The sequence below is a fragment of the Camelus ferus genome, chromosome 12 (genome assembly GCF_009834535.1).
Source record: "Camelus ferus isolate YT-003-E chromosome 12, BCGSAC_Cfer_1.0, whole genome shotgun sequence".
NCBI lineage: Eukaryota > Metazoa > Chordata > Mammalia > Artiodactyla > Camelidae > Camelus > Camelus ferus.
Window position 1 is genome coordinate 7,691,328 of NC_045707.1, and position 23,969 is coordinate 7,715,296.

The 23,969-nt window shown below is 53.1% G+C and overlaps 1 protein-coding gene across 2 annotated transcripts in view; it reads left to right on the forward strand.

The window, feature by feature from the left end:
* Window positions 1-2,701: 2,701 nt before the first annotated feature.
* The window catches only part of MPPED1 (metallophosphoesterase domain containing 1), a 59,335-nt gene continuing 38,067 nt past the window's right edge, over window positions 2,702-23,969 (forward strand). The window contains exons 1-2 of one of the 2 annotated variants that reach the window (XM_006177511.3): window positions 2,702-3,122; window positions 10,205-10,386. In XM_006177511.3, coding sequence (XP_006177573.2) covers window positions 2,899-3,122; window positions 10,205-10,386 — 406 coding nt within the window. In that variant the 5' untranslated portion in view covers window positions 2,702-2,898. The remainder of the gene's footprint in view (window positions 3,123-10,204; window positions 10,387-23,969) is intronic. The other variant, XM_032492387.1, reaches the window with a different exon arrangement.

The following is a 23,969-nucleotide window of genomic DNA, read 5'->3' on the forward strand; positions in this document are numbered from 1 at the left end:
CCCATCCCTGAATCTCTCCGTCCACCCCTGCATCCATACATTCGCTCACTCAGTATTTATGCGGCACCTGTGATAGGGCCTGGGCGATGACGGTGATGACGGCAACAACAACATTTTGGAGCATTTACTCTGTGCTGGGCTCTGGGATGAGCAGTTTACATGTGTGACCCCATTTAATCTTCACGACTGTATGAGGTGGGGACTGTTTTTCTCTCCATTTTGTGGATGAGGAAACAAACCTCTCACAGGTTAAGCCACTTGTTCAAGGTTGCAGAGCTGTCGGGGCTGGAGCTGCTGGACCAGGTTGAGGGAGGAAGACCGAGGCCCTGCCTCCAGGGGACATCCAGGCTCTTTAGGGGACCCTGGGAGCAGGACCCCTGACCAAGGCCTCTGTGAGGAAATCCTGGCTTTGTTAAGGGGTGAAGGGTGAGTCTAGCCAGCTGGAGAGGACAAGGTAGTCCTGGCAGGAGGAGCCAGAACCTTGCAGCCAGGCTGCCTGTGTCCAGATCTCAGTACCACCCTCTCTCTTTGCTGGGCTTGGCAAGAGGCTTCACTTCTCTGTGACTCACTGTTCTCATCTGCAGGATGGGAGGATAGGAACACCCATCTCATAGGTGGGTGGTGAGGCTTAGAGAGACCTCTTATAACGTGTTGCACGCTCTGAACAGGCACACAGCACTCGTTAGCTGGAGACCTCTGGGCACTAGATCCTCTAGCCACAGACCTGTGTTGCTGGAGCATGGGTAGGGCCCACAGGCCAGAGGTCCTCATTAGAGGAGCCATGGAAAGCCAGGGCCAGGGTTTCAAGTAGGGGCTTGATGTGGTCAGCTTGCATTTGAGAAAATGTAGGATCTTCTGGGCTCCTGGAGCTGCCCTCTTTGCTCACTCTGGACACCCCTGGACCGCAGATGCCCCAGTACCTGGGTAGCACCTGCTCACAGCAGCCGTTTGATACACAGGTATCAAATTGCACTGAATAATGATTATAACAGTAACAGTGACTAGTAGCCGGGCACTTGGTACCTGCCAGGCCCTGGGCTCAGACTCCCCAACCATTTAACCTGCACGGCTGCCCTGGGAGGTGGTGTTACTGTGATCAAACTCATTTTGCAGAAGAGGAAGCTGAGATTTAGAAAGGTTAGGAGGTTGGCTTAAGGTCACTCAGCAAGTCAGCACCACGCGGGGACTCAAATCCGTGTTCAGATCGGGGCGGCTGGGGCCTGGCCCTCAGCTTCTGCTGCCCGAGGCCTCTCCCAGGGTTAATAGGACGGCACGACCCCGAGGCCAGGACACCCTGACTCACTCACCTCAGGGGCCTACCACCCTGTGACCACTGGGAGAGCACAGTTGCTTAAAAACAATTAACAGGACAAAGGACAGGAGCAAGTGCATCCAGTCCCGGGTGGATTTTTTTCCTTCCCAAGTGGAGCAGAGTGATATGTGTATGAATCAGGATGCGTTTTTTTGTCTTTGCGGGGGAGGGGGAGGGAGCAGAGAAACTGCTGTTTATTGCACCTTGTATGGGCATGATTGTTGAGGTTTAAAAAAATTAATAATCCATTTCTCCTTTGCACATAATTAGAATGTTCTCCAGTCTTTAATTTTTGTCATTTTCTTAATCTAATTTGTTTTCTGACTGTATCGATTCTTCTTCCATGCGCAAAGCAAAGGGGATTTTTCTTCGTTTGACATGACTGGGACATGACTGTCCAGGAATCGTTTAATTCACGTTATTTTCTCCTTGGTTAAAGGCAGCGCAAATGGAATCATCAGAGGGTTTTAATGACCAAAAACTGAAACAAAACAGAATGAAACAAATCTTTGAGGTTTGTTTCTTTTTACACAGTTTAAAAAAATAATTGCAGGAAAAAAGATGGTCTTTAGTGAGGAGGCGTTGGCTGTCGTGGCAAGTGTGTAAGTGTGCCGGGGTGGGATGGCATCTTATCCACGGCCCACGTTTCCGGAATTCCACCTAGCCCAGTTGAAATCAAAAAGGGACGTTTAAATCCAGCAACTAGAAATCCAAACTGCACTTTCCAATGACAGAAATTTCAAATATACGTATAAGCATTGGTAAGCTGTGCTTCTGAGTGGATTCCAGGTTTGACTGGGAACAGCAGAATTCCCGAGATCCTTATAAGGCATTTGGGAAGGTATTTTAAAAAGTAGATCCCCCTCCCCACCCCCACGGCCACCCCCTGAGCTGAGTCCGTGTTCAGCAATCTTGCTGGGAAAATCCCTTCTCCAGGCACTGCTAAAAGATGTCTTTAGGCGAAATGGATGTTGATGAAGGAATTTGCAGCCGCCGTCTCCACCTGCTCGGGCTTGTAGGGGTGTGGATGTGGGGTGGTGTGGGAGTGTGTGTGTGTTTGGGGGGGCGGTCTGTTGGGGGGGGTAGGGGTTGGAGGTGAATCCTTCCTATTCCTCAATTCTGAAAAGTAAAACTTACCTTACCTGTTTACAGAATACCAACCATTGTCTTCCTCATCTCACGGTCACCCTGTGGTTTTTTGTCTAAGGCAAAAAAAAAAAAAAAAGTCTTAAGTATTTAAACATGTTGGACCATGCATGCATCCGTCCATGGCGTTGTGGGTTTTCGTTTTTTTTTGGTCCCCTCCCTCCCTTCCCTTTTCTTTTTACCAAAGTATATTCATCAAACTGCTGAGTTGGAAAGATGTGTAATGAGTTTTTGAGCTGTAGGACTGTGTTTTTTTTCTCTCTCCCCCCGCCCCTCTCCCTCTTTCTAAATCTTCATCTGACATTAAATAAAGCAAATCCCAAACAGATTAACTGTCGCACGGTTCTGCTCCGTCTCCTCAGTCTGTTCCCAGGTCTGGCTCGGGGCCGGGCGGCGGTGGCGGCAGCGGCGGGAGATGCCCGGGCGGCCAGCGGAGGTCCATGTGGCGCGCTAGGTGGGACCCCGGCGTCCTGAAGGCGGAGGCCCTGGCCCTGCTGCCCTGCGGCCTGGGCATGGCGTTCTCCCAGTCCCACGTGATGGCCGCGCGAAGGCACCAGCACAGCCGGCTCCTTGTCGAGGTGGACGAGTACAGCTCCAACCCCACCCAGGCCTTCACCTTCTACAACATCAACCAGGGCCGCTTCCAGCCCCCGCACGTGCAGATGTGAGTGGGCGGCCGGCGGGGGGACCGCCAGGCGAGAGGCGTGGGTGGCAGGGGCCGCTGGGGTGGGCTTCTGGACTTGGGGTGCCTCTGGGCCCAACGGTTTCATGCTCGTCGACCGGAACGGTGCAGGAATCCCAGGGTCTGCCAGGCTCTGAGTTGGGAGGTTCATGTGAGGAGTTGCAGGGTCCTCGCCTGTGGGCCGGTTCTGGCCCGGAGTCTTGTTTCATTTGGCCAGGAGAGTGTTTTCCAAATATTTGAAAATGAGGTGATTGCACATAAAAATCCAGACTTCTGACTTTGCTGTACAAAACCTAAAGGCCCACGTGGGTCCTCGTGGCAAGTCTGGAGGACTGAGTTCCAGCTGCCCCCTCCTGGTACTTGGGTTAGTAACCCCTGCTCTGATTCACATTCCTCACTGTGTCGAGGACACTGAGGCCCAGGGAGGGGGTGGGACTTGCTGCAGGCCCCCTGGCAGGGTCAGACCCCAGTCATGGCCTGGCTGTCCTACCTTCCCTCTGCCCCCCCTTTCTGCCCAGACCCCTTTGCTTCTATTGAAAAAGCAGAGGTGCTTTCCTAAAGGACAGGGGAGTTCTGCTGCCACCCTTTGGTGTTGATGGAAAATACTAGGGGTGCCCCAGCAATGAGGCCATGGCGAAAGCATAGACTTGGGACCCCCGTGCATTGGTAGAAACTTTCCACTCCTTGGATTTTTTCCTGTGGTCCGGAGAGCTGCAGGTGGCATGGGATGGAAGTGGGTAAACTCCTGGCCCTGCCCTGGGCAGCTCTCTGTGTTGCTGGAAGATCCTCCTCCTTTGTCCCCACTGGCCCTCCCATCAGCCCTGCCCCGCAGGGCTTACCTTGTGAGGAAACAGAGCCCTGGACAGGTGACCCAGGCAAGCCCACACAGCTGGTAGGTGCCAGAGATGACACCCACCTCCAGTCCAGGGCTCTCTCCACGCTTAGCATCCTTTTGCTGTGATGTCTGCAGACGGACGGACGTGCCTCCGTCTGAGGGTTTAGGCATTAATGTCTGCTCTGCTGTTGAACCTTCTCTCGGCCCCTTCGGGGTGCCCCTGTGCTGGGTCTGGGCCTCTGACAAGCCCCTGATGAGGGGGGAGCCCCACAAGTCCCCAGTGACAGCACAGGAAGGTCAGAGCTGTGATAGGGACGCTCCTGAGCCAGGAACAGACCCCCTGACCACCAGGCTGGGTCAGGTGTCCTGTGAGGACACAGGCCCCAGCTTCCTCTAGAGAGCAGAGATAATGTGGGTACTAGCCGCTGTCCTTTTACGGAGATGGCCCGCCTAGGGGCCGCGGGGGGTTTCACACCCAGGCCTGGGGGTGAGCTGGGCAGGTTCCTGCTTCTTTTCACTGTGTGGTTCCCTTCAGGACTGGTCCTCTGTGGTAAAGGGTGGGTGCAGAGAGGTTGTTTCTATGAGAAAGGGCTCTGGAAGCCAGGGGGGCAGCAAGCCTGGGGGTGGGTTCCAGCGCTGGGAACACCCTCTTCCCTGCAGCGCGTGCTCTGGAAAATGCTCGCTTCCGTGGCGGCTGCGGGCTGGCCTTGTCGGTAGCTGCTTACTTTAATTTTTGGTAGATTTCTCTTTGGGAAACTGCTTCCAGTATCCATCTTGGAGCCCAGTTGGTGGATTTGGATGGAAGGCCCTGGGTCTCAGGCACATTCTTCCTTGGTTTCTGGGACCTTGAGCCTGGCAAGGCTGCTATGGGGAAGGAGGCCTTCCTCTGTCCGGTGTTTTCTCCTCTTTTGTTGGGGTTGGTCCTTGTGGGCTGGGAGTGACAGTGCCGGAGGTCCCTGGGTGCCAGCAGGAATGGGCGAGAGCACCGGGGCCTCCGGCTAGCAGGGGGGCTTTTGTGTCTGTGCCCGTGTGCCCGCCTGCTCAGAGAGCCCCCGGCACCATAGACATCGTGTGGAGTAGAACCCTGCTGAGATGTCAGGGACCCCCACCTGGTCCTGGCAGACACCCCGCCAGCCCCCAATCTCCTAACAGAGCTCAGGCAACAGAGTCCGGAGAGAAGACAGCCGGGGGGCTGAGCACGGACCCTCTGGAGAAGATGACTTTTAGTTTGAGACCCAGAGGAGGATGAGTTGGGCCAGGCCGAAGGAGCGACAGGATCTGAGCTGGGAGGGGGCCAGGATGTGGGGAAATGTGCCCTGGGCAGAGGGTGCCCAGGCAGGAGCCACGCAGACCCCCGGGGCCAGGCTGTGTCCTGAGGAAGGGCAGTGAATGACTAGATGAGAGCGGGGTGATTTCCCCGAATTAACAACTGCAGGTCATTCATTCATTCATTCATCTAGTCAGGATGTTTGTGAGCAGCTGTTTAATTGGGAATGTGGGCTCCAAGCTCACCTGCCTGGGTTGGAACCCTGGCTCTGCCACTCATTTAGGAGTGTCTCTTGGTGGCCTCAGTTTCCCCACCTGTGTAATGCTGCTCATGGTGAGACTGAGGACTAAGCAGGTGAAGCTGCAGAGAGGGGAGCCAGTCCGCAAATGCTCCATGTCGTTGGTGCCTGCTGGCCGGGTGAGGTGCTGGGACAGAGCAGTGATCGGAGGCAGACTCCTGCCACGCTGAGCTGACAGTCCAGTGGGATATGTCACAAAAATCGTAGAAGTGTGCAACAGCGCACAATACTGGTGGCGATCAGTGCTGTGGAGGAAAAGCTTAGTGGCTTTTCGTGGTCACCCAGCTGGAGCGGGCAGAGCAGACTGACCCTGGCCTGCCCCACTCCATCTCCTGGCCTGCTCTGTGCTGTCTCCTCTGGAGGCCAGGGTTCCAGGCTCCCATCGGCAGTGGGGCTCGGAGGCAGTGGGGGTTTGGGCAGGGCCCCCAGAGAGCATGCAGTGAGCCCCCGTTCTGGACTCCTTGTCCAGTGCTCTCTCACCGCCCGCTCCAGTCACCCCGGCTTTGAAGTGCAACTTTGCATGAAGCTGGGGAAGCCAGGGCCGGCAGGAGCTCGGTGGGGTGCTGCCGCCGCCCACTCCGCCTTCTTTCCACTCACACCCTGAGCGCAGGGGGAGCGCGGGTTTCCATGGAAAGCCGCCACGGAGGGGGACGCAGGAGGATGGATGCCATTTCCCGACACGTGATTTATCGCCGCCCTGGGCTTTGTCTCTAGGGTGAGGGAGCGAGGGGCCTTATTTAATAAACCCACAGTTTATATTTAATCACGACAGTGACAGTCCAAACGTGGCCTCCGATCGAGCCATGTGATTTATGCAGTTGCCCCCAGGGACCCTGGTGGTAACAAGGCTACCGTTGCCTGAGGAATGACTGTCTGGATCTGGGCCTCTGGGTTTTGGGACCAAAGACCCCTTACCCTGGGGGCTGAGAAACTCTGGGGTGGCCTGGGGAGAGCCCCTCCAGACACCGGCACCTCTGACCTGGGCAGACAGGTGGACGGGTGGCCTGGAGCTCAGTGAGAAGACAAGAGCCGTGCTTGAGAGATAGGGTTACTCTGGGGGTCCGCCTTATAGGTGTTTTGGGGTGCTGATACCAGGCATGGCACCTGCTCTCTGTCCTTTAAAAGGAGTTCTGTTGGTGGAGACTGGAGGCAGCCCATTTAAAGACCTCCCAGGCAGGGTCCAGGGCCCAGCAAAGAGGTCTCCGAGCCTGGGTGCCAGCCTAGGTCTGGACACCGATGGTCGTGTTCCCTATTCTGCACCATCCCTGCCACCACGATTCCCCAGGGAAGATCCCATGTTAGGCCGGGGAGAGGTGGGGACAGGTTTCAGGTCTCAGGGGGAGAGCGCGCCCTAGCCTTGCGTGGGGCCACCTCAGCAGGCAGACGCTTTGAGGACACTGGTCTGGCCCCACACAAACCAGGAACGTTTGTCTCTGTACATTCTCTCTGGTCCCTGAGGAATATCACTGGGAAATAACCATTTTACTTTGTTTCTTCTAGTCGTAAGAAGGAGTGAAGTTAAATGCCCTAATTCTTGTGCTGAAGCCCCAGGTTCAAATTCTACTCTTGAACTTACTAGCCGGGGCCCTGGACGTGAGACTAACTTTTCCAGGCCTCAGTTACTTACTTCACAGGGCTGCTGTAACTTAGGGCTTGGCCAAGGTCTAGCCATTGCAAGTGTCAGAAACCCAATTTCAGTTACCTTAAGGGTAAAAGAGAGTTTATTGGCTTGCGTAATTAGCTAGGAAGTCCAGGTTTGGATCCAGCTTCAGGCACAGCTGGATCTAGGGCTCAAATAATGCTGTGAAGCCCTCCCACCCTCTTACATGCTCTCTCTCTTTCTCTTTCTCCATATCTTGATTCTTCCTGCTCTTTTCCTTACTTCTAAACAAGGGCTGGGTTTCTGGGAGCTGCAGGAGGTGGTCTCTGTGGGTGTCCTGTCCACAGGTATATCCCTGTGACTAGCTGGTGTTTGGTATTTAGGAAGCAATCAATAAGCATCTGTCCATAGATTAACTGGATGAGATGAAGTAGGGCTTGGAAATAGTCCAGAATGGTGTAAGTTCTGGGACTGAAAACCGGCTTTAAATTCCAGCTCTGCCAGCTTCTATAGCTGAGATCCTGGGAAAGCTAGCCTTTTCTGGTCCTCAGTTTCCTCATCTATAAAATGGGCACACCCATAGCACCCTGCTCAGGCGGTCATTGTGAGGGCGAAGAGAGCTGATGCATGTAAAGTGCTTAGCACATAATGAGCTCTCAACCCCTGGGAATCTGCGACACTGTTGTTATTATTTCAAGGTTGAGCATTTGTTACAATCCACATAGCTGGAGGACTGTGCAGGGAAATGAGGGTCTATTTTTTTTTCTCTGGGGATTATTAAGTTTTCATCCTCACTGAGCTCAGAAGCCCTGGGGTGGAGGGAAACAAGAGCAGAGTTAATTAAAGAGCGTGGGCTCCAGTAGCAGCACCCTCAGGATTCACGTGCGCTGTGCTGGCTGGCCTGCCCAGGGCTCCTCCACCAAGGGCCTCTCAGGAGCAGAGACTGCTGGGGCCCGAGCTGGCCCTGGGGGTGGCATCTTGCTCCCTGTGTCTCCTTTCTGCTCTTTGACTTGGTCTCTGTTCCCTTGTGGCATCCTCCCAACCTCAGTATATGTAAGGAGAATGAATGAATGAATGAATGAATGTGATTTGCTCTCACATTCCTGTGCCAGGCCAGCAGCCCAGTAGAGACCGTCTGCCATGGTCCAGTCAACCATGTTAGGGGCAGACAGGTGGATTCTCAGGCCAGCTGCCTGCGAGACTCTCTGTCTCATGAGATGGGGAGAGGGACCCAGGGGACCAAGGAGTGGTAGGAATTCCTTGAGGGGTAGATTTGAGCTTCCAGACCAGCTCAGGTGTCACCTCCTCCTGGAAAGTCCAGGGGCCTCAGGCCGCGTTAGGGCCTTCTCTGGCCCCCAGCCCCTTTGCTGTCCTGTCAAGGCTGGTGGCTTTATTGTCACTGCCTCGCCATGTCTGTCTCCATCATGAGTCTGGGATCAGGCCTGGTTCATTCAGTTCCCCAGCTTTGAGCTCAGGGCTGGTGCCCAGTAGGTGTTCAGGATGTGTTGTGTTGAATGAATGAGGGAATGAATGAATGATTAAATGAATGAATGGATGGAGAGGGAAGGGACAGCTCCCAGCACCTTCCTGTTGGTCATCATTAGATTCAGGGACTTCTCTTCTCCTCCCTGGTCGGGCCTAACTCTGACCTGCTGGGATTCTAGCTTGACTTAACCACCCCCAGAAAGGGGCCCCGCGAGCCCCTCCCGACGCAGAGTGGTGATGGGGAGAGGCGGGCGTGGGGCTGCGACGGCGGCGGATGGAGCTTGCTAATGCTCCCTGCACATTAGCATGCTGAACCCACGTCTCTCGTGAGGTGTTAATTAAATTTCTTCGAAGTATATTGTCTGAAAAAAAGGATAATTAGAAAGATGTCTTTAAAAGTATTTATGTAACTGATATGGTACCGCTTTTGGGTTGCCGCATAATTAGATTTAAACACAACTCCTCGAGCGGCATACTCATTTGGAGAGAGCAGCTCGTTGAAATGTCATCGCGTTGTTTTTAAGCGTTTTGAGCCTGGCAGAACCATTCAGCAGAGGAGGCAGAGTGTGGCTCTCAGGGAGAGAGCACCGAACGGGGAGCAGGGAGCAGGGAGCTGGATTCCTTCCCCACAGTCTGCATTTATTCCCTGTGACACCCTGGCTACCTGCTCAGTGTCCTCATCTGTGGGACGAGGGGGCTACCAGGGGCTCCCGGGAACCAAGAACTTACATTGGTGTAGCTCTTTTTAATTTTCTGAGTATTTTTCTTTGTGAGGTAGCTCCATTTTATAGACGAGCAAACCAAGGCCAAGCATTTTGCTTAAGGTTACATGTTCGTGGTGAATGGCAGAGCTGGGATTTGAAGCCTGGTCTTCTGATTCCAGAACTGTTTTCCTGTACAACCTTGGAAAGTCCTTGCTCTTAACATGATCGGACCATCTTACAGTTGTGGAAAATTTCTGCCTATCTGAATTCAGTGCCTTTATTTCACAAGTTCCCAAGAAATGCCCCCTTTCATACATGGCTCTCCCTGGATGCCGCTTGCACTCTGCACGGCGCTGGAGAGTCCGTTCTTTGAACTGGACAGTGGACCTCAGTCCATGCATCCTCAAGAGGGTGGAAACTGGTTTTTTGCGGGTGGAAAGAATCTCACTCTTATTATAAAGCATAGCTACACATGCAGTAAATGAGCAGGTATACAGTATATTTGCGGTATTCAAATTTCACTAGAGGGGTGAGTAGAAAAAAACATCTGAAAAGGTCCCTTAGGGGCTGATCATGAAAAAATGTTTGCGAGGCTCTGCTTGTCTCAGTGGTCGGACAAGTGCACATAGGGACAGTTGCCAAGCTTCCCACCCGTGACCTCCTTGAACTTCGCAGCAACCCTTGGGCGTTCCGTGCCACAGAGGAGAAACTGAGGCTCAGGGGAGAAAGTTTTGCCCGGCTAGTGAGCGAGAGGGTCAGAATTTGGATGCAGGCGGGCCTGTCGCAAAGGCTGGGTGTGAGCTCAGTGGATGGGATGAGAGCTGCATGCTCCCAGCCCCGTGGCCCTGTGACCACATGATCTTCTCGCCCCGCAGGGTGGACCCCGTGCCTCATGACGCCCCCAAGCCGCCCGGCTACACCCGCTTTGTCTGTGTGTCTGACACCCACTCGAGGACGGACCCCATCCAGATGCCCTACGGTGACGTGCTGATCCACGCCGGGGACTTCACGGAGCTGGGGCTCCCGAGTGAGGTGAAGAAATTCAACGAGTGGCTGGGTAGGTGCTCGAGGAGGTGGCGCCTGCGAGCGTCCAGGCTGGGGCAGCCCCCTGCCCGCTGCCCTTCCTCCCCCTGCCCCGCCCTCCCTGGCCTTTGTCACCTGTCCGCCTCCTACTCTCCCATCACATCTCGGGGGTCTCTGCTGTGACTTTCAATTTGTTTGTGGGGCTTTTGTCTGGAGACCCCCTCCCAGAGGCTTGTTTTTGTCCTCTTGCATGTCTGGTCCCCAGTGCCTCGTGCAGGTCGGTGCTCAGTGAATTACTGAAGAATGAATGAGTGAGTGAGTGAGTGGCTGAATGGGCGAATGAATGAATGATGCTGGGACCGGTGACGTCAGGGCCAGCACTCAGCTGGTATGAGCCGGCTCAACCACCCACCACCATCGACGGCTTCCCCAGTGAGGGGACCCTCTAGGCCTCCATGCCCCCCGTGGGGGCCCAGGGGACCGGGTGTGGCCTCCTCCGTGGGCAGCTGCTGGTACAGGCAGCAGAGCCCGGTCCCACGCCGTGAGAGATGGGGGGCCACGATTTGCAAGCACGCACCCAGGGCTTGGACTTTGACTTTTTGTTTTCTTCCAAAATAAGAAAGACATAAATCTGGGGTACCCCCCGGGAAAGCCGCTTGCTTGGAATCCAGAGAAACCTCACAGGGACTCTCTCTGCCTTGGCCCCGAGGGACAGATGGACGGCCCCTGGGCAGCCTGGGGACAAGCCTGCTGTCTCAGAGACGTGGGTGCAGGGCCGGCCCACCTCCCTGCACAGCCCCTCGTGGCTGCCAGACGGTCCCCCGCCTCCCCAGGGGCGTCCCGCTGTGCAGTTGGCTGGGAGCTGCATGAGCAGAGGGCCAGGAGCGAGGCGGGTAACTGCAGGGAGAGAGGCCGGGCTTTGCCAGTCGAGACAAATATTTACAAGCAAGGCCTTCCCCTCCACTTGGCAGGCTTGGAGCTTAAAATATTGATTTTTTAAACAGGAAATTTTAATCAAGGGCCCTGTTTGGGCTGAACCGTGCGAAGACTGGATGGGAGAGGACTCCTGCAGGCGAGTCTGCCCCAGGCTGCTCCTCTTACCCCGAGCTCCCTCCAGGTCTGGGCTGCTTCCTTGGAGGGGACCCTCACTGAGGCTGGCTCCTCACCCCCCTGGTGTGGGTCTCAGAAGATGTGAGGCTGAACCAGAGTCCATGTCCGAGGCAGAGAGCAGGAGTTGCTGCTGGCCTGGGCGCTGACTGTGTGCCAGGCCCGTGTGGTAGGCTCCTTCCCGCCACGGCCTGGCTGGATTTGAGGAACGGGTGTTTGGGGTGGACAGAAGAGGATGTCGCCCACTGCCCCCCGAGCTGAGGTTCCCAGTGGTGGGGACTGTTTCTGATGTACCCCCGGCCCACGATGGGCTCCTCTCCAGGCTGAGTGAGTAAAAGAACCAAACAGTTCCGTGTGCCCTGGGGGCGGTGGCCGAGGGCTGAGGGATCTCAGCGCGGGGACTGAGGGTGGCCCTCCCCCCGGGCGGGGGGAGGCTTCTGGGCCAAGGCGACTTCGGGCTGGGCCTTGCCTAAGGATCTGGGAGTTTGGGCTGGGAGGGGAGCTGCTGTAGGCTAAGGGGACAGCTGAGGCCAAAACGTGCTGGGGGCACTTGGGAGGAGGCAGTGTGTTGTTTGGGGTCGGGGGCTGGGAGGACATGAGGGTGATGAGCCGGGAGAGAGGGGTGGGGCCTCCCTGAGACTCTGACGATGAGGGAAAACCGGGGACCTGGGAGGGCCAGCATGGTGAGCTGGGCATTTTGGGAAAATCTCTCTACCTGCCCTCTTAACAGAAGTCAGAACTCTATGCAGTGGGAATTTAAAGGCTTTCTTCATAACTTGCCCTTGGCATTGGATTGATTTATTTGCCTGGGTTATTGCAGGTGGGAAGGGTGAACGTACAGAGGGGTCTTCCTTTCACAAAAGGGTACTTTCCCTGGGCCTCTCCCCTGGGCCGCCTTGAGGTGTTCGCAGATGTCAGGGCTTGTCACTCAAGCGGGGCTGGGCGGGGCTTCAGGCTGAAGCGTGAGGAGCGGCTCTCCGTCCTCAATGCGCACGTGAGTGAGAGGGTCAGCAGGAGCTGGTTTATAGCATTCTGTCTGCAGCTGGCTTTTTGGGAACTTGCCCACGGAACCAAATGACTCATATCTGTGGGCTGGCGCCCCTGGATTCAGGGGCCCAGGGACATGGTGTGGTGCTCACGGCGGGGAGATGGGCCGTGCGCTCACTCGGTGCATCCGGACAGGTGTGGTTTTGTAAAGAGCTCGTGTCCATTGAGTGGCAATATGTGCCGGGTGCCCTTTGTGTGTATTATTAAATCGTTTAATCCTCCTGACAGCCGAGTGAGGCAGGAGCTATTGTCACCTCCATTTGACAGAGGAGAAACTGAGGCCCAGAGAAGTGAAGTAACTTGCCCAAGGTCACACAGCTAGTAAGTGGCAGAGCTGGGATTCCAACCCAGGCAGTTGGACTCCGGAGCCAAGCTCTTGTCATGTCCTCCATATCACCTCTCTCGTTTTTATGGTGAAACAACTCTGATATGAAGTAAAGGCGAGGACTGTGCCTTTTGGGGCCAGACATCGGGGTCAGCTTCCTCCCAGGTGATTGCAGCAGCCACGTGACCCTCCTGGCCTCATTTTAAATGGGAGGGTGGTCCAGCTCCCCTTGCCCTGCCTACGTCTTTGGAGGTAGGCGTTTTGAGGCTCCACTGGGATGGAGGAAATGTTTTAAGTTTCATAAACTACAAAGTGCTGTGTAAATGTGATTATTGCCCCCAGGAACTGGCGTTTGCCAGATCAGGACTTCCCTTGGGGTAGAGGTAGGGGTCCTGGGTTGGTCCCATGGTGGAAGGGGAAGAAATTTGACTCGAGCCTCCAGGTTGAGTTGCAGGGAGAAGCGGTAGACGAGTTTGTGTGTAAAAGTATGTGGAGTTTCCGAGAAACACTGACCTATGATCTCAGCTGTCTCTGCAGTTCTTACACACACACACACACACACACACACACACACACACACACCCTCACTGAGAACACTGTGCCAAGTGTGTCCCCGGCAATGGGGTGACTGTGGGGAGTGAGGACAGGGCCGCTCGCGTTCTGGTGATGGGGAGACAGTGATGGGTGGAGACACCAGAAGCAGTGAGAGAACCATTCACGCACGTGATGAGTGTCTGCAGAGAGCTGGCCCGGGGGGTGACCACGTGCCCCTTGAGTGGTCAGGGAAGGCCTCCCTGAGGAGGCGGCCTTGGGCAGGGCACGGAGGTGAGAGTGAGGCAGATGTAGGAGGCACATTCCAGGCAGAGGCCCTGGGGGCAAGGGAAGTAAGTGTGAGGTCTGGAGGGTTTGGGCTGACACCCATTTGGAGGCCCCGGGAGCAGCAGCAGGAGTTTGGGGTGGATTCGAAGTACAGTGGGGTCTTTGGGAAGGTTTATGTAGGGGAGTGACCTTTTAAAAGGCCTGGATTGCAGAGTTAGATTGGAAGCGGCAAGCCTAGTGAAAATGAAGGCTCTGGAATATTCCAGAATTGACGTCTGAGTGGTGGGATTGTGGGGGATTAAATATTCTTCTTTGTGGTTCTCTCTTTTTCCCTCTAATTTTCTACAAGTAGCATGTATTATTCTTGTAACATCAAATAAAGGCAACAGTAAAATCTCATTGTTGTTAAAGAAATGTTGGCCTCTCTGATGTCTGGTGCACAGTGTGTCCCAGGATGGAGGCAGGGGTAGCGCTGGCCTCAGGTCAGTCCTGGGGTCATCCAGCCACTCAGAAGGTCACCTGGGGCCCCTTCCCTAGGCCAGCGGGCCCCTGCCCACCTCTCAGGCATGCTGGCCCTGCCCCTCCTCCTCTGGGGGAGAAAGTTACAGATTTGAAATTCACAACCAGCTTCTTCCCTGTTCATTGATCTCAGGGAAAGCATTTAAAATCATATTCCAAAAAAAAAAAAATCATATTCCAAGGGCCACCCCCAGACAAACAAGAGGAAATCTGAAAAATTGATTAAGGCCCTCTTTGTAAGACAAGATTAGGCACCTAACTGGGGAGACGTGTGGCTAAACTCACGAGACTCTAATCTGCCGTCAGGTGCATTGCTCACAGCTTGGCTGTGAGTCGTGTCCCTGTTGTGTCCCATTCAGGCTTCTCTGGGTTTGTGTTCATTGGAGGGGGCTGGACTTGGGGGAACAGGGCGCCTCTGAGCCGACCCTCTTTCTCGTTGGCTGTCACTATCCCAAATATATTCAAGAAATAGAAATGCCAGCTCGATTTGTAAATGTCCCAGTGAGCAGCTAAAAAATTGCTAAGGACAGGCTTTCCAGCCATCAAGAGTGAAAACAAGAGCAAAACTTGCTGAAAATGAAAAGAATGTGCTGGAAGCTCCTCGCTCCTCCACGGCTAATCACGTGATGATGGACAGGTAGTGTGGAGTCCACAGGCTGCTTGGCCCAGCAAGTCGTGTCTGTGCAGGGAGGAGGGATGGCATGGAGGCTCAGAGCTCCTGCCTGGAAGTCAAGCAGATCTGTCTTCAGCCTTGCTTCAGCCTCTTATTTGCTGTGTGACCTTAGCTTAGTCATTCAGCCTCTCTGTGCCTCATCTGTAAAGTTGGGAGAATTATTTACCAACCCCATAGGGTCGAAGAGGATGGAAGAGTAATGTTCCCTTATGGTGCTTAGCACATTCCAGGCCTCAGAAAGTGGCCTCTCCCTGATCTGAGTCCCCTGCAAAACAAACAGGCCACTTGACCAGCCTCAACGTTAGCCGAGCCATTTTGTTCCAGCCACACTGGCCGATTCCAGTTCCCCACTCTGGGCCTAGGCTCACGCTCATCCCTCAGCTTGGAACGCTCTTTCTCATCCACCCTGCAGGTCCTACCCACCCCTCCAGTGTCACCTCTTGTGAAGCTTCCCCAGCCCCTTGGGTGGCATTTTTCCCTCTTCCCTCTGCACCCAGAGCTCCCTATTCAGGCTTTGGTGGCAGCCCTCACCTCATGGAGGGGATTTTTGGTGTCCTCATGCCTCCCCTCTGCCCCACCTAGATCATCAGCCCCGGAGGGCAGGGTGAGCCTCATCCCCAGTGTCAGCCCTGGATAGAGGCGGTGGACTCCGGATGGACAAAAGTGAGCGGCATGCGTGTATTGTGAGCTGGCCACTGCATCCACATATGATTGCCATGGGGTGGGTCAGCAGTGAGTGGAGCTTTGGGGAAGGCAGGGCTGTGACATGGAAGAGTGTGAGCTGTGGCTGTCACAACACGGGAGTTGGGGAGGGTCTACACAAGGGCAGAGGCCGACGGGGTCTCCAGGATGAGGCTAGGAGCTGAGGCCAGCAGGTGATCGGGGCCCACCCAAGGGAGCCAGGTCTTCCGGGTGGGTAGGTGGGCTCCCCACTGGAAGCCAGGGATGCTGAGGGCAGGAGGGGAGGCTGAGCGCCCAGGAGCACCCACCTCCCAGGATGCTGGCTGCAGAGGCATCAGCTGACCCCAAGGCCTCTACACCACCCACGTCTTCCCCAGGGCAGGAACACCGGGCCAAATTCTGCCTCCAGCTCTGAGTGACAGCTGTGCCCTCAAGAACTGTCGGTTCATGAGCTGGAATTTGCAAGATGCCAGAAAGCTCCTTCTCTGTGACTGACAGGTGCCAGGCTAGTCTCCCCGCCCCCCGGCCAGGAGAAGCCTGCAGCCTCTGCAGCCTCTGCAGTCCTCACTCCCACCCCCAGGGCTCCTGTGGCCTCAGATCCTGGTGCTGGCCTCTGAGTGACTGCCCAGAGGCCACAGGCCAGGTTCTCACCCCTCCTCCCCTCGCCTCCCCACCTGACTGGATGCTGCCCTGTCCACCTTGGGTTCTCCTTCCCCGGCTCCTGCACCACCCCCTGGGCTCCCCCTTCTCCATCTCCTCCTTTTGTTCCTGGTTCTCTTCCTTCTCACTGAAGGTAGCTACTCCCAGGGTCAGCCTTTGGCCTCTCAACCATCATCTTTCCAGATTAGGTCCCCACACTCCCCTCGCCCCAGTTCCTGCTCTTGCTTCCACTCAGACCTGCAGATGCCTCCATCTCTCTCCAGACCAGATCTCTCTTTGAGATCCATCTGTGATACTATTCAGTCTTCTTAAGAGACACCTCCTCCTGGCTGTCCACTGGGATTTTAGACTCGTTCTGTGTAGTAAGGTGCCGGCCTCCAGCGTGGTGTTTAAGACTCTGCGACCACAGCTCCTGTGCCCCCTCTCCCTTCCCTCTGAGGCTGGTGTCAGCTGCCACCTCCTGTTACTCCCTCCCTGTCCTTGTCTGTCCTGCCTGCTGTCCTCTTCACTCACACATGTCACCTGCTGAGACGCTTTGGGCTCCCAAGTGGGCCATTCTGCCAGCTTCCCTTCCTCCTGCAGGATCCCGTGATCCCCTCGAGGGTTGAGATGGCGCCCAGGTCAGTGCCTCAGAGCCCAGCCTGGCCAGGCCCCCGGGGTTGCTTGCGGGGGTCTGTTGACTAAAGCACGGAGGGGTCTGTAGAGCACACAAGGAACCAGTTAATTAAGTGGCACCACCCCTAGCAGAATCAGGCAGGGGAGGGAGATGAGGGCCTGGTAATGGAGTGTTTAGAAGTTATAATTAACTTTTTACTGGCGCCCTAGCACAAAACGATATATAAGACAATCTAAAAGGGGTCCAAGGATTTCGTTAAATAGAGCTAGGTCTTTTGCAAGTAAACCCTTAATTAAAATCTCGTGAGGGAGGAAGGGAGAGAAAGGGAAACAGAAATCATTCCGAGCTGGTTTCTTTGTTTTTTTTCCCCTCATTTGCCACCTCGTCGAGGGCCTGAGGGCTCCAGGGGGTTGGGTCAGAGTCCTTTTGCCTCTTTGCCCTTTGACTCAGGAGCCCGTGGCAGGGCCGCAGGAGGAGCTGAGGGGCTTCAGGAAGGAGTGGGGGCCTCGGGCTCCCGGTGCTGGAGCGGGGGCTGCTCACAGGGGCAGAGTTGTGAGTCTGTGGGAGACAGTCTTTCCTGACACAGCTAGAGGCTGCTGAGCTCCTCACCCACTTCCCAAGTCCAGGTCCTTCTCTCCTCTCCCTCGGGGCGAGGCCAGCCTCCCGGAGGCTGAGTTACCTCCAGTGCCCACAGCTCGGCGCCCAGCAGCTTGTGCAAGTCCTCGCTTCTGTCTCTTTCCTTTAACCTTTTTACCTCCATCCTTCCCATCCCCCCTCTGTGGGACACCAGTGCGCCCTTCTTCCCAGAGTCTCTTACCTGTGTGCGTTCAACTCCCTGCACTTGGGCCGTACCCCATCCTTTCTCGCTTTCATCTCTTTGTGCTCAGTACCATCACGGGCCGTGGAATGTTCTGCTGTGGGCATCAGTGTTTCAAGCCTCAGGGACGGGACCTAAGTGTGGGGTGGGACACTGTCCAGGTTTCCTTGGTCAGAGCCGCCCCACTGTCATGCCCCATGGGTCCAGGGTGCCGAGGGTGGGATGGGACTTCCTGAGAATGGCTGAGGTCCCCAGGGTGTAAGCTGCCCATGCTGGGCAGGCAGGTCTGGTTTGATGGGCTTCGCCCTGACCGAGGTCAGGACTCACAGCCTCTTTCCCAGCGCAGGGGACTTAGCACTGAATTCAGGAGTTCCTGGGGCCCTCTCTGACTCTGGTCTTCACCAGCCAGGGGCTCGCTTCTCCTGCAGAGTGTCCACATCCATAAAATGTGATGTTTGGACCACATGTTAACTAAGCCCCCCTTTGGCTTGGCTGTCAAGGTGCCGTCCAGGGTGGCCCCTTCTGGTCCCCACTCCTGTTGGCCTCAGAGTCCTGATGTGGGTTAGGTGAGGTCTGCCTCTCCCACCCGCCTGTGACTGCAGGGGGACAGGGGTCCACAGCCGTCCCAGTCATTCCATGTCTAGCGTGTTCACTGACTTGGAGTTGGAGATTTGGTGATGGCCAACCCAGATGTGGCCCCTGCTGGAAGGGGAGTCAGGCAGTAAAGTAAACACAGGAGCTCGTTTAAAGTGATTGGATCAATGAATCAGTTCAAGAATCAGAGCTTGGTGACAGTGACCGGGGGTTGGGGGAGGTTTCTTGACATCGGTGGTCTAGGATGGCTCCATCAAGAGGGTCTTGAGCTGAGAAGGACCCAGCCCTGAATTACCTGGTGAGTAGCCAGAGGCCTGCCGGGCTGAGCCCAGTGATCACAGAGGCCAGGGAGGGAGGCCCAGTCTGCTGAGGATGTGGACTTTATTCTGAGTGTTAAAGAGGGCCACTGGGAGCTTAGGCAGGTGAGGGACAGGGACCCCTTTGGCTGCTGGGTGGAGTGTGCCCGCCGCAGGTAGGGGAGGACACTGGGGCCCCAGGAGAGGCAGGGGGAGCTGGGAGTGGGCCTGGAGGTGGCCAAGGGGACAGAGCAGGGCAGGGGTTCAGCCACGGTGTGGAGGTGAGATCACCAGGCGTGTCTGCTGGGAGAGATGGGGTGGAGGGGGAGTGTTGACCAGTATCCCCAGAGCCCTGCAGGCCTGCACAAGGTGGGTGCGGATTTGTCAACACGTCTTTGTTAAGGGAATGAAAAAGGAAAAGAGAAATTTTGTGATGTGGTCGCTTCAATCAAAATATCCAGCCAACTTCATTTTTTTTAAAAAAGAGCTTATAATAATCATTGCTGGATGTGTACGATAGCCTTAAAATGGATTCTGGTTCATTTGCTCATGAGTTGGATACAATGGTCTGAACCAGACATTTTCAGGAACACATTGTTATTCCCACAACTCAAGATGGACTATTTAAAAAGAAAAGAAATTTTTGACTCTGGGCCTCATGTCATTTCACGGCGCCCTCTGCTTGGAAGCGGGTTGGTGTCGAGGGATTTTGGTGGTGTGCAGTCAACGTGGCCAACATGACTGAGAAATGAGTGGCTGCCCAGAGAGAGGGCGACGGATGCTGAGATGAAAAAGTGGAGGAACAGTGCAGTGGAGGTTTGGTATCCATTCAAAAAATTGACTTTTCTATATTCTTCACCAAAAAAAAAAAAAAAAAAAAAAAATTCTCATAAAGCCAAGCTGTGTTTGAGGGGCTAAAGAGAGAAAATTAACTCCTAATAAAGATGAAAAATCTAGAATTCTAAGTGGTAGTCAAGCGATTTTGGCCAGCCGTAATTACAGTATTTTCCTGTTAATGTATAAACCCCTTGAAAGGTGTGCTTAGGTGCTAATCATCTATTTACAACAGAATGGCTTTGTAGATGAAATGAGACCCACTGGTGTGTGTGTGTGTATTTCAAACATGTTTTGCAGTGCCTTTTTTTTTCCAGACCATCATTCTAAAAATCTCTGCCTTAAATTTAAAAAAATTTTTAAATATTTAAATCAGGTAGAAATGCATTTCTCTGAAAGGTCTTCCTTAGTTTTATTTTGTGTATTTTGTTTGGCTTTTTTGCTTGCTTATTTACACTCCATCTTGTGTCAAAGGATTTGAGATGGTTTATAAAAACAGTAAGAATAGTAAAATGGTAGAATGTTAATGATAAATTAAAAGCCAGGGTTTAAAAAAAGAGAAATTGGAGCAGCTCAGAGGGAGGGGCTAAAATATCAAGACCTAGGGCTAAAATGGGCTCTGTGAGCTAGAAATTGGAGCCTGAGCTTCCTGGGAGCCAAGGTGAAAAGGGTAGATGCATTTGGCAAATGCCTGTGATTATTGGGAGGAGGAAATGTGCAAGCCCCTCTGATTGGTCCATCCTCTGTAGCATGTCTGATGTCCATCAGCTGTGAGTCCCTTGTAGATCAAACCTGTCCCTGGTGTTCCTGTGTAGGAGAACCTTGATACAGATTTTTGTGTTTAAATAATAACAATGAATATCTGTCTAGTGTTCCCCAGTATATAAAACATTTCTGTCACTCATTTTGTGCTTTCTGTCTCCCCTCTCTGCTTTCTTTTGGATTGATTGAAGTTTCTTTTTTTCCCCTCTACTGGTTTGGAAATGCTACATTCTTTGTTGATTTGTTTAGTGATTACTCATAAAATTTTAATATGCATATTTGACTTAACTCAGTCTAAAATTAATCAACATTTCCACTCTTCCCTGAGGGTCCCTGGAATGCACCCACCTTGTCGCCTCTTGCTACCATCTTGTGTATGTTTGCTGTCAGTGTCTCCCCTCTAACTTGTTTAACTTTACCCCAAAGTAGCCATCATCATTATTGTGTGTTTTCCCATTTGCATTTGATTCTTTACTCAGCTAGTGTTTGCTGAGTACTTTTTACGTGCTGGGCTTGATTCTGGGCACTGAGGATGCATCAGTGAACACACAGGAGACAGGCCTCAGATAAACAGAGCTATAATGTGTTGGGGGATCAGGATAAGCGAACAGGGCGAGACATCACCCTCGGATGATATGACGTTTGAGCCGAGGCCGGCGTGGAGGAGCTGGCCGTGCACATGTCTGGGAGGGTATTCTGGGCAGAGGAAGCAGCTCTGGGTCAGGAGTGTTGGTGGCACATTTGAGGACCAGCAAGGAGGCATGTGGCAGAGTGCCTGGGGGCCGAGTGGGAGAAGCAGAGGCTGGGTGGGCAGCAAATAGAGGAGGTGGGGTTCCTTCATGTAGGAAGTGTCACTTGAGTTTGGACAAGTGGGGTGCAGGCCTTCCAGATCAAAGGAGCAGGCTAACCGGGGTTCCGAGGCTGGAGCTTCCATTTGCCATTAGGGTACATTCATTCATTCATTCATTCATGGAACACCTACCTGGTTCTAGACTCTGCTAGATGCCAAGGATACAGTGGGTAGCAGAACAATTAAGACTCCTACTCAAGAGAAATACAAACAAGAAAACGCCATGACATGATGGAGACAGAACTGGGTGAAGTTTGTAGCATTCACCCAGGTTAGACACTCACTTGCCTCCCAGGTGTGAGACTCATCTCAGGTTCCTCATCTGCCTGGTGGAGGATGGCAATGCCTTCCTCCCAAGCTGGTGGTTGTGCAGACGAGAGATGAAATGTTAAATACAACCTGGGCTCTGAGGCTTTGCTGAGTTTCCCACTGTGAGCCTTCTTCTTCACCCCGAAATGCATCTTCACTTGTCAGTGCTCCTGTCAGGCTATGGAACTATTGGAGGAAATTGTTGGTTGGAAGAAAAATAGCTGGTTGGCCATTCAAGAGTTGGGGGAAGCAAAATTCTCTTGCTGGTTATGCTTCTTTTTCTTTTTTTCCTACAAGCGTGGAGAGATGTGTTTGGATATGAAGTCAGCCTGTGGGTTTTTGAAAATGTCGTTTTCATGTTGGACTTCATTCCAGAACAGGGATAGCCAGCAAGCCAGAAATTCCTGGCCAGCACAGAATTGAAATAGTCTGTCCCTGTGTGCACACAAACTTCTGAAATGTCTGAGAGATTCCATTTCCCTGTTCACATCACCTTCCCCTGCCTGCCTGCTGCACCTGGACTCAGCACAGACTTTGGCAGAAATTCTGTGACAAGTTTGGTTTGCCGATCATGAGCAGCGGTTAGAGAGGGTGTGGAAACTTTCCTGTCCTGTTGTCCTTGTCTTTGTTACAGAGCTGCCCCTTCTCATGGGGTGTCTCCCCACCTGGTCTCTCATAGCCAGCCCTTCTAAAAGTTCAGGTGCATGAGAATCCCCTGTGGTGGGGGTATCTTGTTAAAGTGCACATGTCAATTCGGCAGGTCTGGGATGGGCTGGAAAGCCTGCATTTCTGACCGTCTCCCAGCTGATGAGCAGCAAGGCCCTCGACCTGCGTTGTCTCCAGGTCGGCAGCCACCTGCCTGTTGTGGGCATTGAGCAGTTGAGACATGGCAAGTGTGACTGGGAAACTGACTTGTGTGTTTCATTTCATTGTAATTAATTTGAAATTAAAGAGCCACAGGAGATTAGTGGCTGCTGTGGGGATAAGAAAACTCCTTGAAGTGTCTGCTGTTACTGTCTCTACAGATGGAGGAACTGAGCTCAGAGAAGCAAAGAGCTTGCCCAAGATCATATAGCAAATAGAAGTGGAATCAGGATTCTAACCCAAGGCCTATGCTCTTTTAAAAATTAAAAAAAAGTTTTTTAATATCTAAGGTGACCTTTTTATGTGATAACGTCCCTTGTGTATTCAGAAAATCCCAGCCCTTTGTATTAGCAGATTCCTCCCATCTGTTTTGATATTTGTGGTCAGAAGTAACAGTTTGTAGCATCATGGGCTATAACAAAATCACATGTAGGTTGCCGAAGGGACACGAGGAGGTCTAACACCCTACGTTTCATGTGCAAAAAATACGTTTTGCTGCAAAGCCTCGTATATGAGTTGCATGAGGGCTGAACAACAATGATTTTTTTCCAAATGGAATTTTACAGTTTAAAGGTGCTTTCGTATTGTTGGTCAATTCTCCCTTGAAGCAAACAGCCTGGGAGCTGAGTAATGTCATCCTCACTTTACAGATGAGGAGACTGAGACCCAGTGTAGGAACGTGGCTTCCCAGAGGTCACCCAGATCACCTTCTTAGAGAGGCCTTCTTGGTGGCCCTAGATTGATCTTGCTCCCCACCCCAGTGTGTCCTGACCACTCACATGGCTTTATTTTTTTCACATCTGCTATCCTCACCTGACCTGGTACTTAATTCTTTATTGCCAATATCCCAGAAAGGTCCACTTCTCAAAGGCATGGATCTTGTCTGTCTCAGGCAAGCTGTGTCTTCAGCACCGCGGACAGCACCAGCCACAGTAGGCACTCAGCAGTATTACTTACTACTTATAAATTAAATTTCTGAAGTGAGAGAAGGGCCAGTGGAAAGGATGCAGCCTTTGGAGCAGGCGGGACTGCCTCCCCAGCCCTGCCCGGCCACATGCCTGCTGGGCAGCCTTGAGAAAGTCACTACTCTCTCGGGCCTCAGTGTACCCATCTACAATGTGGGGCTAACACTTTTTGTAGGGCTGTTGTGTGGGCTGAGTAAGACACTGCAGTTGGGATCCTGTTTAAGCACATAGGTCTGGAGAGACCCCTTGGGTTTGGATTGTGGCTGCATTCTCCCAAGCCACCTGACTTTTGGCATATTATGTCCTCACCCCAAGTCTCAGTTTTCTCATCTGTAAAAGGGGCTGATATTCAGAAGGTTCAATGAGGCAGGGGCTGATCTGGGCTCAGGATAGGTCCTGGCATGAGATGAATACATGATCATAAATGCAGCTACTGTTTTGGTTGTGGCTATTTTATGAATGCATCTAAAGTACCTGGCAAAAAAGTAGATGTTCAGTTGATGGTAGCTTTAATTACTATTATTAATATCATGAAATGATGCTTTCTTTTTTAAAAAATCAGATAGTTAAAAGTTAGGATTTAGTTCTTTGAAATTTGTTTTAAAGGAAATCAGGGTTTTTTTTTTTTTTAAGTGTATGTAGGTTTATTTCTTTGATTTTTCTTAAGAAGAAGAATTTCACACCTTTCCGAGTGCGCACGATGCAAATGAAGATCTGAGAGCTCGCGGAGGGCCGTTTGGAGCTAATTCTGGGCTCGTTTGACAGCCACGACACTGAAGGGGTAGTAGAGCTGACAAAGTGGGGCTGCCTCTGGTAGCATCCCAACCTCTCAAAATAGTCACTTTCCAGACTAACGTTTGTCATACTGTTTTATGTTCA